General features: G+C 36.8%; 1 protein-coding gene across 4 annotated transcripts in view; it reads right to left on the reverse strand.

Annotated features, from left to right (window-relative positions):
- Positions 1-20,037, reverse strand: part of GRIA1 (glutamate ionotropic receptor AMPA type subunit 1) — a 235,904-nt gene that overhangs the window by 36,910 nt on the left and 178,957 nt on the right. For all 4 annotated transcript variants that reach the window (XM_070933859.1, XM_070933858.1, XM_070933856.1 and 1 more), the window contains 2 exons: positions 18,242-18,448; positions 17,077-17,447 (listed from right to left, as the gene is read on the reverse strand). In XM_070933859.1, the coding sequence (XP_070789960.1) occupies positions 17,077-17,447; positions 18,242-18,448 (578 nt within the window). The remainder of the gene's footprint in view (positions 1-17,076; positions 17,448-18,241; positions 18,449-20,037) is intronic.

Raw genomic sequence — 20,037 nt, forward strand, 5'->3', positions numbered from 1 at the left:
TCTGGGTCCTCATTTTACCATCCTTGGAAGGATGGAAGGCTGGGTCGACCTTGAGTGGTCAGGATTGAACTCCTGGTTGTGGACATACTGCATATTAATCACTGTTCCAGCCCGGCTCCTAAATGTATTCTAAATGTATTAGAAATATATACATATTGGAATATTTGCATTGGAGAAATATAAACAATTTATTGTTAATAATAACATAGAGTTTTTTCTTTGTCATCTTTCTCTTGCTTTTTTGTTAAAGCACTTTTATGTACTTTTTATTCTCTTGACAATGTATGTATCTCCATCTCTAGTATCCTAGTATTTTGCTCCCTTTTGTTATTAATTAAAAAGCAATAAAATATAAAAAAGGACATTAATGTAGTAAAGCAAGTGTAGCTTTAGCTAAATGAAGTGTAGAGTTATCAGAACACAGATAAAGAAAAGGAGTTGTACTAATGGAAGCATAGAATTCCCAGAGTGTGGGTACAGAAAGAAATTAAGAGGCATCCAGAAGTGATTAACTAAATTCTAAGTACAGAAACAAAGTTAGTTTGAGTGTTTATATGTGAACCTGTTAACTAAATTCCTAAAAATGTAGATAGGTAGGACTTGAAAACATAGCAAATCATAATTCACAACCAAGTTGGTGTATATCAGAACACTCTTATAATAGGAGAATATTTGTAGCTCAGGGTTGAAATGAAAGGTCCTCAGAGGTGCTCTCTGAGCTTGGTTATTTTCTTGTGTATGTTTCATTACACAAACTAGATAACATCATCACTGCTAGTCACACTAACACGCTAAAACAACCAAGCTCAAAGTGCACCGAGGAACCTTCACTCTTATAATAGAAACCATAGCATTTTAAGGAAGTGTTTCTTTCTACAGTATGATAGAAAGCCTGCATCTGTGAGCTTTCTATCCCCATGGTGAGAAGTACTAACTGCCAAAGAGCCATTAGTAAACAGCCCAACCAAAGACTGCCTAAGACTGCCCCCATGCACCCAGACAGGCAAGACACCAGAATATAAACCTACAGCAAACAACACTCCTTACTGACACTGATGATGCTACCTAGTTAAGGTAATGAAACGTCTGCAAGAAAACAAGCAAGCTCAGAGAGCACCAAGGACCTCTCAAGTACTATATTCCATTTATAGCAGGGGTATCAAACTGGCATCCCGTGGGCCAGATGCATCACATACAGGCCATGTCCTCCGGCTCCACAAAGGCAAAAAAACCATCACGATATGTCACATGATGCGATTGAGTTTGAACACCCGTGACTTAAAGGGCTAAAGAGGTGAGTCTAAGAATCACAACAGAGGCAGAGGCACAAGAAGATGGAGTAATTTGCTTGGTTTTATTCTTCTTAATTTGTGCGTTCCGTGCGCCTTTGGCGTTTAGTCATGCTGGCCACATGACCACGGAGACGTCTTCGGACAGCGCTGGCTCTTCGGCTTTGAAATGGAGATCCCCCTAGAGTCTGGAATGACTAGCACATATGTGCGAGGGGAACCTTTACGTTTACCTTACTCTTCTTAATGTCCATACTTTAAGATTAAAAAGTGCAAAAGTTGATGCTTCTGGAGCTGCATTTGTAACACTCTTTCCCACTGCCTTGTGGATCAAACTATAGATATGCATTGATCCATAATTCCTATCTATCAATAAGTTTGGTGATACTCCCTTGGAAGTGATTTGCTTAATCCATTTATGTTAGAGACTTTTGTAGACAAAGAGGTTGGAGTTGACTAAGGAGTAATATAAAACAAACACTGCACTATTCAAGATGTAGAGAACCTGATGTTTATTCTCTCCAGTCCCTTGAACATTCAGGAATAGGGATTGACAACAAAAACTAACTCTTTGGAGCCTCAGTCCAAACCCAAAATTCAAAGTAGTTCTCAAAATATCTAATCATAGAGGTAAATGAATCTGGAAGCAGCAAACTGAGTCTTGTTTTCCTTGTTTTACACCAACAATATCAATAAACCTTTCAACTGCAGCCTTGAGAATATAGGCAACTCCTTACTTAAATAGTCCCTGACCCCAACTTTTCTTCTAAGTAAGGAACCATGAGAAACTAGCTTTCTTCTATATTTAGGCAATGAACTAAATCCTGGCCAGCCAGCACAGAAAGGTGGAGAAACTTGTTTATAGAGGCCTGATAAGGATAATCCAGCCTCTGTAGGCTTCTCTTTGCCAGCATCTGCCTTCAATTTTCTTCTTCAACCCCACATCTGTCCTTTTTTCGGGGAAACCTTTATGTTTAGCAAGCGCTAAGTCTACAGACACTGGTAGTCAGGTGCTGCAGCCATCTCATAAGGGGGCTGGAGTCTTCCCTTCACCACTAATTCACCACTAATGATTTGGTAAAATCATCTGTCTTCAGTTGGACAATACCACACCTCACCAAGGTCTTTTTCTTGCATATCCTTACATAAGGATGCTTTGTGTTTATCTCCTTCATCAGAAGCTTAATTTTCTCCATCTTTGAGAACCGAGTATATAATTTATTTCCTTCAAACATTTGGTTTGCTTTGGCTCATTAATTCCAAAGTCCATCAGAGTTTGTATACAAATACAAATTCCCAGCATACAGAGGCTGCTGATACATGGTAGCTTTGGGGGAACTTTTACAGCTTTCTTGACTGTTTCACTTTCAAAGAACAAAGAATCAATGACTTATCCTGCTTTTCAAAATCCTGCATCCCCATTTGGGTATTCCTTTGAATATTTGAATATTTGAAATTCATATTTCTAATAATTTTTATGTGATATACTCACTTTTTGTGCTTATGATCCCACAGCACTGGCCAAGACTAGCTTTGCTTCTATGGTTATTTTCACACACTTATTGGTTGCTTTTATCTACCACTTGGTAAATAATCAGACTTCAGCATTTTGTCCTTCTGTAGAAGATTTGTCTCCACTCAACATTTCCATTCTAGCTGCTTCTTAAGTAGAATTCTAGATGCAGATTAGGATTTCTCACCAAATGGTGTTTGTGTGTTTTCCCTGAGCAAATTTTCTCCATTGATCAAGGCTGTGTACTTAGCGGTCTCAGCTGCTAGTGAGCTGGAAATCAATGCAACTGGCAAGTGTGACTCACAACAGGAAGCATGAGAAAGAATAATTGACATGTAAGTGAGATATATAAGAACACAAGGGACAGTTACATTTTGAAAACTTTGCAACAGACTGCTTTATGAAATTGCTGAGCACATTGTAAACCGCCCTGAGTCTTCGGAGAAGGGCGGCATATAAATCAAATTAAAAAAAAAATAAAAAAAAATAACTTTTTACTGTTAGTACAGTTGTAAAATATCAGGCTCAATGGTAAGGTTTCACTGACTTAGCGGTTGATTAGGTTAAACATGGCAATGGCACTATACTTGAATCTGAAGATGAGCGGATATCTGGGACAATAAACAAATATCAAAATTTCTAGGAGAGCAAGTTCTTGCATCATCATAAGCAATCAGTCTGATATGAAATCAGTCCATTTCCAAACAGAGAGACAGGCTGAAATTATATCACTGGCTCAAAAGAGAGTAGCTTATAGCTTACTTCATTGCATGAATGAGAGAAATGTGGGGGAAAAAATCTTTGTTTTACTGTAACTATGGCTTGTATTTGTCACACAGCACTTGTTAGAATTATTATATAATGACTTCATTAACTTTACTACAGTAACTATTGTTGTCAGGGTTTTGGTGACCTTGGCAATATACTCTTGTGTAATCTCTCCCTCATTGCCTTCTCTTTTTTACTCTTGTAATTTCTCCCTCATTGCCTTCTCATCCAAGAAGCTTCTTGGATGAAAATGAAACGTCTTCAAAGAAAAGGCACAAAGTCCAGTTGCCTCTTGAAAAAGCACCTTTGGGACAATCTGGGTCCTTGTTTTACCAGCCTTGGAAGGATGGCAGGCTGAGTCAACCTTGAGCCCATCAGGATTGAACTCCAGATTATGGGCAGAATTAGCCTGCAAATACTGCATTCTAACCACTGCACACCGGGGCTCTGTAATAGCATAGCTATTGCTTTGAACCTCAACTTCCTTGCTAGATAATATGACAGAACTCCAAAAGATTTCAGATTTCCATCACTCAATGTTTAAGCTATTATGTTAATTCTTTGGCTAGACTGAGCGCCGCTTTCAATTAGCTTCTGAGATTAGCCAACAGCTAACTATAAAATTTGATAATTTGATAAATCCAGGTAATAATGGCTGACTTTCAAATTTTCTTGGAATCTGAGCTGGAAAGAGGGCCACCCTAATAAATGACAGGAGAACTAATTGAATAGGGCATGTTTGCAATGTTAATCCAACATTGCATAACTATAGACAGAAGATCTGAGAACTGCATCACAATACAGATTGGTAAGAGAAGTACCTTTTTTCCTCTCTCATTCCTCTCTCTCTTTTTTTTCCTCTTGTGCTCATCAGAGTTTTTGGTTATTGAAGCCATACAGCTAGGATCAGGCAGAATCCCACTGTAAACTGCAGAAAAATCATGCTCATTCCCTCTCACACAGAGAGACAGATAGGTTTTCTGTTAATTTTGCTTTGGATGTCTTGCTAGTTTCCCACTCTCAATCAATTACAAAATACCACACACAGCAGTAGCAACTTCACAAGCAAGCAATCGTGCTGTACTAGATACTCTAAGTCTGCATTATTGGGGAATAACATAGCTTTCCTTTAGGTGTTCAGAGAATGAGGTAACTGGGAATGAATGGCGGAGTGCACATATACAGTGCTCAACATCAACACTTGTTACTATACTATTTGCACTCAGACTGATTCGGCACTAAATCTTCAGGCCTGATACATTCTGGAGTCACATTATATCAATGGGGAAAGGGTGGAAAGCACTGATGACAGACTGTTGTGTTCTGGGCAAGTTTTGAAAATATAGCCCCTCTTTACATTATCCTGTTTATAATTTGGAAGCTTTGCTACTCCACTTCTCCTTTACAGAGCCACAACTCAGTCATTCACCAAAGCAAGGGACAGCCTTCTTATCCAAAGGAACGTGGGTGCTAGCATCAATCAGGAGATAAGAGAAGTGGAAGCATTTTAACCTTCATTTCACTATAAATAGGGGTTGCATTCAATTCTTTTGTCATTAACTTTGCTTTAATAAATCTATTTATTAAGCTTTGAATATCTATTGCAGTTGTTTTTCCTACATAGTTGAAAGAAGCCTTCCAGATCTCTTAATCAGATTAATCTCCTTTGCAATGCTTCTGAACATTGGTGTTGGACAAGACCTGAAGAAAACAGACCAATGGATCATTGAAGAAATCCATCCAGAGTTGTCACTTGAAGAACAAATGACTAGGCTCAAATTATCCAGATACACTATTGAAGACTTCTTCTCTGAAGAAGACTGTAATGCTGGGAAAGATGGAAGGAGAGAAGGAGGAAGAAGATGACCAGCAGCAAGGTGGATGGACCCAGTTACACTGGCAATGACTACACTATTGGAAGACCTAAGAGTAGTTTAGGGATAGATGGTCATGGATAAAAATCTATTGGTGTGGTCAGTAGGAGTAAAAAACAATGATATTACACAATCAATCACAAAACCATTTTTTTCCAATAGAGATTTATCTCTTTCCTTATTCATATTTCATTTTTTTTCTCCATGTAATTTTTGGTGTGATAGTCATACTCTGTTTTAGTCAATTTTAATACATTACAATGAACTTAATATTTAAGAAAGTTATATGAAATTAGATCAAAAGTTGAGTCCTGCATTTTCTTTCCCAACTAGATGCCAAGAAGAATCCAAATAGATATGAAGAGAATCGCATACTTCACTTCATAACCCCAGCAATTGGTTTTCAGAGGAACACAGTCTCTGGAACCAAAAGTAGCAAATCACATTTATCATCAGCAACTATTAGTATTGCAACCCTTCATGGAGTTGTTCAACCACCTTTTAAAATCAGGACTAGTAAAAAACTCTAGCATATTGCATAGTAAGTAAGATTTGTGAATCAGAAAAGACTTAATTATAGTCACAACTGAGATTCAGAAACCAGAATCTTAATAAAAAAAAATCAAAACATAATATACAAATTAGATGGACATAACCTTGTAGATGATCCTCACTCTGTCAAGGAGCTTGGAGTACTCATTTCTAAAGATCTAAGTACCAGAGCCCACTGAAACAACATTGCCAAAAAGGCATTAAGAGTTGTTAACCTAATCTTGCGTAGTTTCTTCTCTGGTAATGTTGTACTACTAACTAGAGCATACAAAACAATTGCTAGACCAATTCTTGAATACAGCTTATCTGTCTGGAACCCGCACTGCATATCGGTCATAAATACAATCAAGAGAGTCCAGAGATATTTTATGAGAAGAGTCCTCCATTCCTCTACCTGCAATAAAATACCTTATGCCACCAGACTCCAAATTTTGGGCTTAGACAATTTAGAACTATGCCGACTTCAGTCTGACCTAAGCATAGTACATAAAATTATCTGCTACAATGTCCTACCTGTCAATGACTACTTCAGCTTCAACCACAACAATACACGAGCAAATAATAGATACAAACTCAAGGTAAAACACTCCAAACTCGATTGCAGAAAATATGACTTCAGTAACAGAGTGGTCAATGCCTAGAATGCACTACCTGACTCTGTAGTTTCTTCCCCAAACCCCCAAAATTTTAACCTTAAACTGTCTACTGTTGACCTCACCCCATTCCTAAGAGGTCTGTAAGGGGCGTGCATAAGAGCATCAGCGTGCCTACCATCCCTGTCCTAATATTCCTTTTTACTTACTCTTTTCATGTATTCAAATTATGTTTATACTTTTACCTGTTATCTTATATATGCTTGACAAAATAAATAAATAAATAAATAAATAAATTAAATTAAATTAAATTAAATTAAATTAAATTAAATTAAATTAAATTAAATTAAATTAAATAAATCCATCCATCCATCCATCTACTTATTATTGGCAAAACTCTCATTTGGATGAATTTATGCAAAGCCATTAATTATTAAAGGTTTAGTTATTCAGTTATAATTTAGGAAAAAAGGGGGCAGTTTTGCTATTTCTCCACTTAGGGAACAGGGGGCTGAAAACTGTCTCTAAAAGTCATAATTCTAGGCGGTGAGATTAATCCCACCCTCACACCCACCCAAACAAATGTAGGTCTTTCTGGAAATCCTTTGCTTTCATTAGAATAGCAGTCAAAAGATGAAGAAAACACACCTCTTCTCAAACCTCTGATTTGTGGAGCATCATGTTAAGCATTGTGTTCAATATCTGAGAATGGATTTATAAAGAAGAAAAAATGGTTTTGTTCATGAAAGATAAAGATGCCACAGATGTAACAGCTTGAAATCTTCAGAGGCTGGAATCAAATGCCTTGTAGACATACTGATAGGTTAAATAGCTGTTTTTCAGTAGTTTGAATACTTAGGACTTGCAATTCGGTGGGTGGGTAATCTCCAAATAGTTATGTTGGCTTGCTTCATAAATCCAAAGGAATTCTTATACTCTCCTGCTGTACTCTCCCTGCAGCTTTTTGCCTCCCACAGAATGCAAGATTGATCCTCTACCAGGGCGAGTACCCACTATCCATTAAAAATGCACTATCCAGCATTTTTTCAAAAATATGTTTCATGACCACAAAGCTCCCAACAGCTTATAACATTGCCCTTCTTGATCATCCTTCAGCTCCAAACTCTCTCAGACCATCACAGTTTTCAAATAAAGGTCTCTTTTAAAAAGTTTTTTTTAAGCAAGTTAGTTCTCTTCCCTCTGGAAGTTTTGATTGCTCTAAGAGATGGTAACTTCTAGTTGACCAAGAAAAAGCTACATTGCGTCAAACCTGGTTAGTTCTCAGAGGAGAAACTCAGGTCAGAAAATCCTACGGTTGTAATGAGACTAGGGAAAAAAAAATGCTGAAAAAAGACAATGGCAAACCAATTCCATTCCACATTTCTATAAAGAAAATTACATAGGAATTTTTGAAATTGCTGGAAGTCAAGATTGAGTTAAAAAAGTCTTTAGCTTCAATAGATGGCTGGGGGAGGCGAAGTGGGGGGAGAGATATATCATTTGATTAAATATTCTAGGCCTGAGGATAGATTTAAAGATTTCTTGACTGTGAAAAGAGGTAAAGAAAAGTTTGTACACAATGTCATTATGTTCTAAGTACTGCCTTTATTTCTGGGTTTTGAATTATAATAAATGATCTTATTTATATTCTATACTGCACTTTGCTACTCCGGGTACATCACATATTCCATGTCACGTGCAGTTGGAAATCATGTGTAATAACCACGTTCTTAATTAAATAAAAACATAAATAAACATCATTAATGGGGGAGATCTGATGGAGAGGCTATAGTAAAACAGTAGTGAGAAAAATAAGCACTGTTCCACGAATTAACACAAGAGGGAGCTCATAATGTCCAGATAGCTGCCTTGCAGGATTTAAATGGCTAAATTCCTGTAGTGCTATTCAACCTGTTGAAAGACAAGACTTGTAGTTAAATTCACAGGAATGTGTAGAATGCTTGCTATATGTCCTCTGCAAAAAGAGACTTTTGCATTTGCATGGAAGAGCGAATATTGATGAATAAAAATTAAAATCTAAAAGCCCCCGAATTCTGTGTCTAGTGGTATCTTTTAAAAAACAACCACCACCAATAGCTAGTAAAAATATTTTTTTTACCCCTATCCCAGGGCAAAGGTTATAAAGCCTTATTAATAAATAACAGCTCCAGAGAAAATAAGGGTTGAATGATGCTTTGAGTCAATATTCAACCCAACAGTGTGTTCATCTACCAGATGAAAACCAAGGAATTTTATTTCTGATAAAAACATTAACAGGGAATGGATTTAAAGAATACCTTAGTGCAGGGGAGTCAAACTCGCAGCATCATGTTGTCATCATGTGACATATCGTGACTTTTTCCCCCTTCACTAAACTGGGGGTGGGCATGGGCAGTGCGTGATGCATCCGGCCCGTGGGCCACGAGTTTAACACCCCTACCTTAGTGACTTCCCAGTAGCTACTTTACCTTTGTGGATACACACAGAATTTTGAAAGGTTGTCATGGTTTCATTGTTGATCCATGGCCGTAGCAATTTAAAAAAATGCTTCTTAATTAGTAAACAAGAAAGACTGTTTTCCATCTGCTATATTCCTACTTACTTTTGGCATTTTTTCTAGACAGGTGAGTCCAGTCCTAAGCACTGGACTGCCAACATCTTCTGTTCTTCTAAAATCATAGGTGGAATTTATTCAGATTCCAAAGACATTTGGAAATACTAAAATAAAACTTTGTTTTGTCACATTTCTATGTATCTATTTATTTCTTTAGAAAAAAAAAACTTTTCAACGTTTTATGCACGGCAGGGACCTTGGGAGACATCTCATCAATATCCTAATGTCTAGGAGACCTGCTTTATCATGTCGATTGAGTGATTTGACATCAACGGAAGGAAGCCTTCTCTTAGAGATGTAAGTAACTTTGTAGAGAGAAATCAATGGCCCAGGGAATAAAAGCTGACAAGAGGAGGATAGATATAAATGCAGAATGCCATCCGCTGCCTGATGGATAGTATTTTTATTCAGACATAGCGGGTAGATATCAGAATTTGTAGTTCAGTCACAGGGAAAAATAGTATATCCAGGGTGAGCCGTATCAAGCTTCAGCTGGGTATACATTTCATTCTCAGTCATTTCTTTTGACTATTTTTCATGATTGCTGTGTCCTCCAAAAACAAACTGCATATTTATGTGGGGCAGCTCGAACATTTAAGTGCAAAGCTCTGCACCTAAGTCAGGAAACAGCTGCCTACATAGAGTGGAGCATCTGCATCAGCCAGTGGCACCTATTCACAATGGCTGGATACAATCTTTTCTTTATTCAACCTTCAGCATAAGTTGATTCATTTATATTTGTGTTATATTCAGTGTATGTGGCCACCCAATTTGCCAAGGTGTCTCTGGATAATGAACCCGGTTACAACATCAACATAACAGAGATATTATTTCTTTGATTTGATTTATACAAATGAAGTGACTGCAATTCATAACACGGCAGCTACCTCATGAGCTGCCATCGATTCTAGCAAAGTAAAGCCACATCTTCTCACTACACAGGGCATCTCGGGCAATTTTCAGAAGGGATTAAACTCTTTAATGATATAATGATACCAAGCACTGCTTCTAATTATGATGCCTTCAAATTATTCCAGCGTCAGAGGCGGCATGTTTTCTATCAAGAGGAGTGATAAAGCTGGCTGAGTGACCTTGGGCCAGTCACTTTCTCAGCCCAATCCATCACACAGGGATGCTGTTGTGGGGAAAATAGGAAGAGGAAGGAAAATTATATATTCACCAACTTGAGCTAGTTAGTAAAACAACAACAACAACAATAATAACCAAAAAGACATGGAAACATAAAGTGGAAAAAGTTATAGAAAATGAGAAGGTGAAAGTCTTGTGGGACATTCGAATATAGACGGATCGTCATTTGGAACACAACACGCCAGATATCACAGTTGTCGAAAACCGAAATGTACAATTTATTGACATTGTGATACCAAGAGATGCCAGAGTCCAAGAAAAAGAACTGGAAAAAAAATCACAAAATATCGCGACCTGGCCATCGAAACTACACGATTATAGATGAAACATGTAACAGTGATACCCATTGTCATTGGGTCACTTGGTACCATGTCCAAGAATTTTATAAGATACATCAACTAATTGCAGCTTCCTGCAATAACACCAGCGGAACTGCAAAAAATTGCGCTACTTGGAACACCCTACATCTTAAGAAGGTACTTGGTTGATACCTAGGATGCTGGCAGCAACCCATATCAACCATTAGCACCAGTCAATGGTATTTGTGATGCATTTTTGAATGTTCAGTTGACTGAGTTTCATGTTTAATGAATAAAGTAAATAATAATAATAAAGATGGGATAAAAATCTAACCAGTCACTAAATATTGTACTTCTGTTTACTCCTGAGCTTCCCAAAGGCCTGTACTGAAAAGAACCAAAATACTGGGCAAACATTTCACTGTTGTTGTTTTTTATTACTGCCTCTTCAACTTTTGTGGTTTTATATTCTTCTCTAAGTCTTCTACCATATGTACTGCTTTCTTTTCTGAACATGAGTAAAGCCCAGTTTTCTTTCATTCAAGCTTGATTCCTTGTCTCTACAGGGTTTTCTTGGCTACAGTTTGATGCTGCCTTCTGGGTTTCTCTCTGTCTCTCTCTTCTTTGAGTTCCCTTTCAAGGGTCCCACCAAAGTCTAACTTAGATTCTAACAATGCCATTTGTTGAGACTGAATAGGAGACAGAGGAAGAGGACTATAGTAGTAGGTGGGCATGAAGGGAGAGAGTATTTTGATACATGATTGACCAGATTCAGATTCCCTTTTATGGACTAATTTTTATGGAGTGAGTTCTGAGATCATGCCAGGAACTGAACGATCCCATTCCAATTTGGCTGAATGAGAGTAAACAAAGGCAACAAAGACCAGTCTGTTGCCAAACATTAAATTTTAATGGTTACACTCACAAAGGACATTACTGTGCAAATAGAATGCCTGTTTTGCCCTATGCTGCAACGTATAGGTGGATTGTTATTCAATAATATTTTTGGGAAGATACTATATTGGATCTTTCACTGGATAGATAATAATATCCCATGATGAATTCCAAAAAAGAGGGGTGGTACTTGACTTGATGTGAATATGATTAAGCAAATAATACAGATGCTTGTACTGCTACAAGCATCTTGGGAGTAGTTCAGTTTGGGAGAAAGTTTCTCTGTATATTTATAGTAGATATTGCCATACGCCACAAATTCCAAATAATGATAGCAGGATTCCAATTTGTGAAAAGTGCCTAGGAACTATTTTTTAATCCTTAGAATTTCTGTGAAATTATAGAGTAATTGATCAAGAAAGCAGTCTTATGTACAGTGCTGCATTTAAAACAGGTCCAGGATCTCTACTATCCAAGAGTTTTATAAATCTGGCATTTGCCATAAAATTCTTAAAAATCAAACAGAAACAGAAAAAGGTTCCACTACACAAACAAGCAGCCATGTTAGGCAGCTTTATTTCCCAATGTGAAGTTAGAAGAACTGGAATTCGAGGGAATTAAATAAGATTAGCCTACCCCACCTGTGATAGAAGAGCCATACCATGGACCCCATCAATCAAGAAATATAGGCTTGTGGGGTCCAGGAGAAGAGCCTTTCTGCTGTGGCTCCTGCCCTTTGGAACATCGTACCCCCTGAGGTGAGATCTGTATCATTCCTTCTGACCTTCTGTAAGAGCCTGAAGACCTGGTTCTGCCAATTGGTCTGGAGTCTTAATGGGGATGCATCATTTTGGAGGTGGCTATCAGATTAAGAGAAGACTTCACCTCACATCTCCTATTTTCATTATTTCATTAAATTATTGCTATTATTATTGTTATTTATTGTTTTAATGTTTACTGGCTTTTAATGTTTGCAAGCTGCCCAGAGTCATCTGTAGGCTATATGGATAGCACATGACAAACAAACAAACAAACAAACAAATGGCACTCCATTTCTGTTCCTTACCACCATCACCCATCAATAAGAAAGTTGAAGACAGTTGAAGTTGAAGACAAGCAAAATGGAATTTAGGGAGAAAAAAATAAAAGAAAAGAAAGCCATATGAAGTGGCCTAAGGAAGCAGCAATAAGATCCATTTTTAATTTATTTCACTTTTAGCTACGAAAGAGGAAAAACAACAGAAGGTGTGGGAAAAAAAGAGGGGAGGCAATGATGGTATGAGGATTTCCCAGAATTTTGTTAAGGATCCATTCATTTCTAGAATTGCGACTCTCCCTTAGACACTCTGCTTGAGGCCTACCAAATGTCTAAAATATAAGTGGCTGCTGTATGTATCTCTACATCTATCTATAGATGCTATGAAACTCCTATATTCATCCCATCAGAAATCTGAGTAAAGCAGCACATACGGTGTTGCCTATTCTGACAATATCTTTCCTTATCTGAGATTTTTCCAGAATTACTTGCTTTTGTCTTGGCTGCTAATCTAATAATAATAATAATAATCCAACAATAATAAGGACTGAAACTGCTTGGTATAGCAGAATAATAGCAAGAAAAGTCAGAACAAAACTTAGAGCAGAATCTTCATATTGAAAAATAATAAGATTTTGCTAAGCCTATCTTCATTCTATAGTAGCACATAAGCAGGATTCAGAGGAAAGAGAAGGAAATGTATTTTATATACATATACACAAGATGACAGAAACAATTAACTATATTTACATATGCATCAATAATCATGATCAGTTGGTACTGCTAGCTCTACTACTTTGATTGAAATTTGTAGAATCTTGAGAAGAAAGAAAGCTATTCAATGTTCCAGACAGTCAAGAAAAGCCTTCAGTATAAAATATATCATTCTGTCACATCATTTCAAAGGGTTGACAAAGATGTTCATGTCCTTATCTAGCTATGGAATACTTTCATACGGTTCTTGAGTGGTACATCTCTCTTTGACTATATACATAAAATGATGCATGACGTAAAGGATAAGTATAATCTTCCCCATTTCTGAGAGGAAGAAATGACACAAATCCTTTGCATTTGGTTACTTTATATGTCAACCAGATGAAATACACATTCATATAATACTAGAGTTAGAAATAACTGGGGGCTTTTTAGCAGTGGTGTGCACAAAATTTTGAAGTATATTATTAAAAAACTAATTAGTGTCAGGTAGGTATATTAGGGAAAAAAAACCCTGAATAATTAATTTAAGGTGTTAAGTCTTGAGATGGGTTGGGAATTGGGAATTTAGAGTAAAGCTTGATTTGAAGAATGATGGTTAATGATAATAATATATAAAACAACCCACAATTAACAACTGATTTTACCAAATTCTTCAAAATTCTTTGCTTTAATGAGGCAAATTGAGAGTATAAAACTGATTAGAGTAAGCCATTATAGAAGAAATAGTTTCTGTTCCTCTAGTCAGTCAGTGATTGGTGAATTCCTGATACAACCTTATCTGTGATAATATCAAATAACTTTCATTCATTCAATCCATCCCATTTTCCAATCTCCCCTTCAACATCTTTGAAAAACTGAAAGCAATGTGATGAATAAATAGAAGTGAAAGTGAAAGCTATATAAATGGGGTGAATGGATGAATAATGAAAGAATGAATGAATGATGAAAACCTGAAAAAATATGTGGTGATTGGGATTGCCTCAAGAAGCAAAACGCATGTACTTTTCTCTTTTGTGTTTTAAAATTTATTAGTATTAGACCGAAGCTTAGCATTAAGTCTTTTAAATAAAGTCTTCTAAAAACATTAGCTTAGCATTTGACATGGCTAAGGCACTTTGAATGAGGTTTGTATCCAGCTTTTAGCACACCAGAAAGGTTTGCAGATAGGTCAATTTATTTCAGCTGCATTCTTACAGCTGCGGCTCGGCTAAAATGAAGTGTGAGGATCATCGAAACATATGAAGTCAAACCCGTTGGTTTATTTTTTATTATCTTTATCATATTTTGAATTGGAAACACTGATTAAAGATCAATTAATGAATTAATGGCGTCTAAGTGAATAAATGTAGTTAAATTCATTATGTGAATAAATGTAATTAAATGTGCAGATACAAAACCTCAAACTGACCCTCGGATGATTAGTTAATTAATAAATCAATGTAATTAAACTAGTATAATAGAAAAAACTCAATAAACTCTTGGGAGAAATGAAAAAAAAAGTGTTACCGGTAGATATAGGTGCACGTCGCGCAAAGCCTGTTGGAGTAGGTAAGTATTCTCAGTTTTATGGAATAAATTAACTATTTAAATAGGAAGGCCCTCTTTTATAAGTTATTTTAGCTTCTTAATTACAATAACAATATAATAACAAAGCAGAATGAGGTAAAACAAAGGATTGTCAAAACTCAGCCATTTATAATTACAATTTGTTCTTTTGTATTAATCAATTAATGCGTTTATCAGTTAATCAATTACATTTACATTAATTAAAATTTTAAAGTGAACTAAAGTTTAATATGATTGTTATTAAGATGATCTTAAAAATGGAGCAGTTTAAAAATCAAAATAAATAAAGTGGTTGATTGCATATATTTACTCAAAGGTAAGCTCTTTTGTGTTCAGAAGATTTATTTCTAATTTAGGATCTTCAGTTTTTTCCATTTATCATGGTTCTATACGAATAATGGAAATCAGCTTTTAAAAACTGACTGGGTGACTTCTCTCAGTCCACACACTTCACAGTGCTGTTATTGTGGGGAAGATAAGAGGCAGGAGTGCCATATATGTTTGCTGCCTTGAGTTGAATATCTACTATATACTCATATGTATATACATATATATGCAGTATGCAGGTAATCTTCACCTTACAACCATTCATTGAGTGACTGTTCAAAGTTACAGCAGCACTGAAAAAAGTGACTTATAACCATTTTTCACACTTACGACCCTTGTAGCATCCCCATGGTCACATGAACAAAATTCAGATCTTGGCAACTGACTCATATTTATGAGGGTTGCAGGGTCCTGGAGTTATATGATAATGTGATCAACTTTTGCAACATTCTGACAAGCAACGTTAATAGGGAAGCCTGATTCCCTTAACAACTAATTACTAATTTAACAGCAAATAAAGGTTAGCCAGCTTGTTTTTATGGCTAAGGTGGGAGTAGAACTCACAGTCTCTTGGTTTCTAGCCTGGTGCCTTAATCATGGGCTAGTTTGTCTGAATGGGTACAGAATGAATTAGTAGGTGTGTGTAGATGATTATTACTTTATTGAGATGAGTGATAGAGTTAGTAAACTGCTACAACATAGGAAGCAGTTCATTATTATTATTCTTTTTCTTTTTTCCCTTTTGCTTCAAGTAGAATATAGAAGTTGGGTGTGGGAATCGTGGAAGATGAATATGGCATGGGAATATGTATCTCCATGGTGACACAGGCCAGGGGGAGATTGACAGGAGGCCATGGGCTTCACATTGTAGGAAAAGGAAAATCTGTAGATTGATATAATTCTCCACTTCAGACCTCACTTCTGGATGATAAGCTTGTTGAGTGCCATAGCCTCAGTTTGCTATTGGTTAATGCCAGATTCACATGTAATAGGGCTGCATTTTCTATGACATAATAGTGGATAAACATTCATTACGTCTATTTGCACACCACTCAGAGTAGCTCTGTGAGAAAGATGGATGGTTCCTAAATGTAATAAATAAGTAAATAAATAAATAAATAAATTTCAGATCTGGCTTGCATTTCAAAGACCTGATTTGGCAAAGACATAGATGTGCCATGCCTGAAATTTGTACTTCAGGTTTTTAGATACTCCAATGGCTCTGATGTTATAGTCAGGAGCAGATATGTCAAAGACTATCTGAGATCTTAGCTGTAATTAAAATGTGATAAATGATATTTAATTAATGATTACAATGACGGAAAGAAAACTATCCATGCTGTATGCCTGTGAAAGTAAGAAAAAGGAGAAGGATGTAACATTTGAATGAAGATGGAGTTCATTAATACAAGCCGGAAAATCAACATATAAGGGTTTAATTATGAAAACAAAAGCTGAAATATATGTCAGGATGTAATATTGATGTGGTCTAGGTTGTTGTGGGTGCATATGAAAGCAGGATTCCAGAGATTGGTAACAGGTGTCTGTTATCCCCTTCTATATATTGTCTTGAATATTTTAAAAATACAAAAAACAGGAAGCAAACTCTGAAAGGGATTGATTTGCATATAACAGAAAGTATTACAGCAACAGTGGGGAAATTAAGAAAGTTTGAAATGATAAAAGAAACTTTTTGATAATGCTATTATTTTCAACAAATGTTTAACTTAATCAGGCCAATTATACCTTGCTTCAACCACTCTAATCAGACAGGTTAACTACAGATGTTATGCTAAAGTTGAAAAACATGATAGAAGACTATTTCCCAGCATCTGAAGAGGCAATCTCATCACCAAAGAGTGCATATTTAATAGAAATTACTAACCTTGGAGATATATCACATCCTTGTTGCATAAAAGCTCCCAAGGAGAACCACAGGCTATTAAATATCCCAAATTCATTGGTCTGGTCATTAGCTGGTTGATCACGGCCTTCCTCAACCTCCTCATTGTGCCATTCATATGGGCTGAAGCGGCTAACCAGAAAGAGGACAACGCTGACACCAATATAGGCAAAAACTATGCACATCCAGATCTCATAAGCTAAAGGATCCAGGAAGGAAAATACCCCGGGTTTGGATTTTTGAGGCTTTTTAATCATGATAGATATGCCCAGGCTCATAAAAGGTTTGGAAAAGTCTATAACTTCTTCTCGCACTAGAGTTATAGTTAATGGTGCAACAGCCACATCAGCTCTCTGAAAAGAAAGGAAGGTCAGTGTTAGAACATTCTGAAGATCTGCAAAATACTATATTAAGAATACATGAAGTTTTTGATAGCAAGGCGTGGGTTGGGGAAGAAGCACAGCATTATATATATTTAAGATACTAGAATATTACTGGGGGGGTTGCTAAGAAGCTTGGCTTTTATGTATAGAAACCATTTGAAAATCTTAAAAATACAATTTACAATTTTTTGATATCTCAGTTTGATTTATCTTGTATTCTTCCCTGCATTCACTGCCTTACAGACATGCTTGGATTTATATTACTTTATAAATGCAAAACAAGAATCATCCAAGTGTGGCTTCACTATTTCCTTTTGTGTAAATAATTTTTATTTATTGTGTCTTATTAAAGCTGTTGATATGATCCTTTAGTTTTGGTCCCGGTCCCAGTACAGGATCTATGATATTTCAATTCCTTAATATTTATTCCTGCCCTCTTAAATATATATGGAGATTAGAAAGGTCTCAGTAGAGTGATACCTTCCCATTTATTTTAAGATGGAGATATACAGTTAACTGTAAATTGCTGAAATCAAATGACTTGCTATCAACTATATGGTATCATTCACAATGTTTAAACCAGTTTTTCATATTTTTCTTGCTCTTATTTAAAGAATAATCTCAAGTAACAGCAGCAATTACATGTAAATGGGCTACCAGTGTTGAATTATAGTAACAATACCTTTGAAGATGCTCTGGCATCATCAGCTTTTATAATACAATAATAATATTGTATAATCACTGATTCAGAACTAGAAACTTACTCCATAGACTAGCTCTCCAACCATGCCATTCCACATTTTACTTTCAGAATCTCGAGCGCCGTATTTTCCATCAGCAACAATCTGCAAGCTGTAGTTGTAGCCAACGTGTTTTGCAATTTCAGCAGCTAATTCTACACAATATCCCTCATATCTCAAATTTCCTTCTAATGGCTCACTGCTCTTCTTTTGCATCACATATGGAGCTTCCTGAGAGAAACAGAGGAAGTTGCATGATCAATGTTTCAATGTTTTGGCAATGAAAACTGTTTTGCATAATGTTAAAAATCTTTGTGTTTGATGTGAAGTGCATCAACACACAAATTAAATGTTTCCACTGCTGAAGTGCTCTAGGAATACTGCCAGGATACATTCAACATTAATCAGCTCCCTTTTAATTTTAAATATTACCCCATTTGTGCACTTTGGGATGATGGAAATAAAGTTATGACCTTCTTTAAGTACTTATTATATTAAATCCCTGTCTTGAGCTTGATATTTTCTTGATGTTGAAACTCTCAGATTCCCAATCTCTTCTTGTAGAACTTACTGTAGTTTCCAGTCCTACAATGAGTTTTAATTTGTTGGAATCCTTAAATGTTGGCATGTCCCAAAAGTACTTTTTTTCAAGAGGCAACTGGACTTTCTGTTTTGGACCAGAAAGTCCAGTTGCCTCTTGAAAAAAGCACCTTTGCGACAACCATGACCTGGATGACCGAGAATCTCCATAGACATAAATAGTGGCATGCTCATCTCAGTGCTTGTCATTCAAACTGATGAGCAAAAGGTAGGATAGCCTTATTATAAGCCATGATGCTCAGTCTTTATGTAGCAGAAGAAAAGGAGATATATCATTTGTGTCAGCCTGCAGGCAGGCAAATGAAGATAGTCTTTTAGGTCCAATGAGAGATTGACATTATACCTTCCCCAGTTAAAATGTTCATGCACCCTTTCTGCTTTCCTTTTAAAATTGGAGAGAAGATTTTGACATCACTTGGGTGGTAGTACAGAGAATTGCTCCATGAGGATCTGTGATTCTATACGAACATATAAGAATGACAAGCTGTTGTGGCCCGCCAGCGGCCTGCGCGGATTGTGGCTGATCCCGACGACGAGGAGGCTGGTGTGGTGTTGTGCCAGCAGCCTGTGCAACCGGCACTCAAGTCGGACAGCGAGGAGGCTGAAGAGGATGTGGTGCCAGAGGCAGAGACTCAGCCATGGCCTTCAGAATCTCCAGAGGCTCCTTCAAGTGAAGAGAGTGAAGTGGAGGAGCCTTTTCTCAATGCTCGAGCATGCAGGGCTGCCAAAAGGCAGGAGTGGTTACTCAGGAGGAGGTCTCCTCGAGAGTAAGGCTTGGGGCTAATTGGCCACTCCCTTAGCCTGTCTAAGTTCGCACACAACTGGCAAATGTTGCTGGAAACAATGCTTGGTCCTACGTAGAACATTTTGAGAATGAGTTTTTTGTTACAACTTGGTTTCTGGGCTGATTGCCAACCCTTGTCGGACTTTGTTTAATCTCTGTTATTCATAGTAGGCTGATAAGGACATTTGTGGTTAAAGCCTGCATTTTGAAAGGGGTCTGTTTGTATTAAATGGAGTTTTTGGAGCTGTGTGTGTGCTACACTTCTTGGGACCCGTAGTTGGGGCAGAACACAAGCCAGAATTATGTTGAAAGCTTCTATCTTAAGATTTGCTGGTCAAGCTGTCATTTTTCTATAGAGGAATACAAAAGATAGGAAGTTTTGGAATACCAAGACAGTGTAGATAAGACAAGAATAGAATATTATTTCTAGAAATGG

Source organism: Pituophis catenifer, unplaced genomic scaffold (genome assembly GCF_029215685.1).
Source record: "Pituophis catenifer annectens isolate HBS135680 unplaced genomic scaffold, rPitCat1.0.hap2 SCAF_2, whole genome shotgun sequence".
NCBI lineage: Eukaryota > Metazoa > Chordata > Lepidosauria > Squamata > Colubridae > Pituophis > Pituophis catenifer.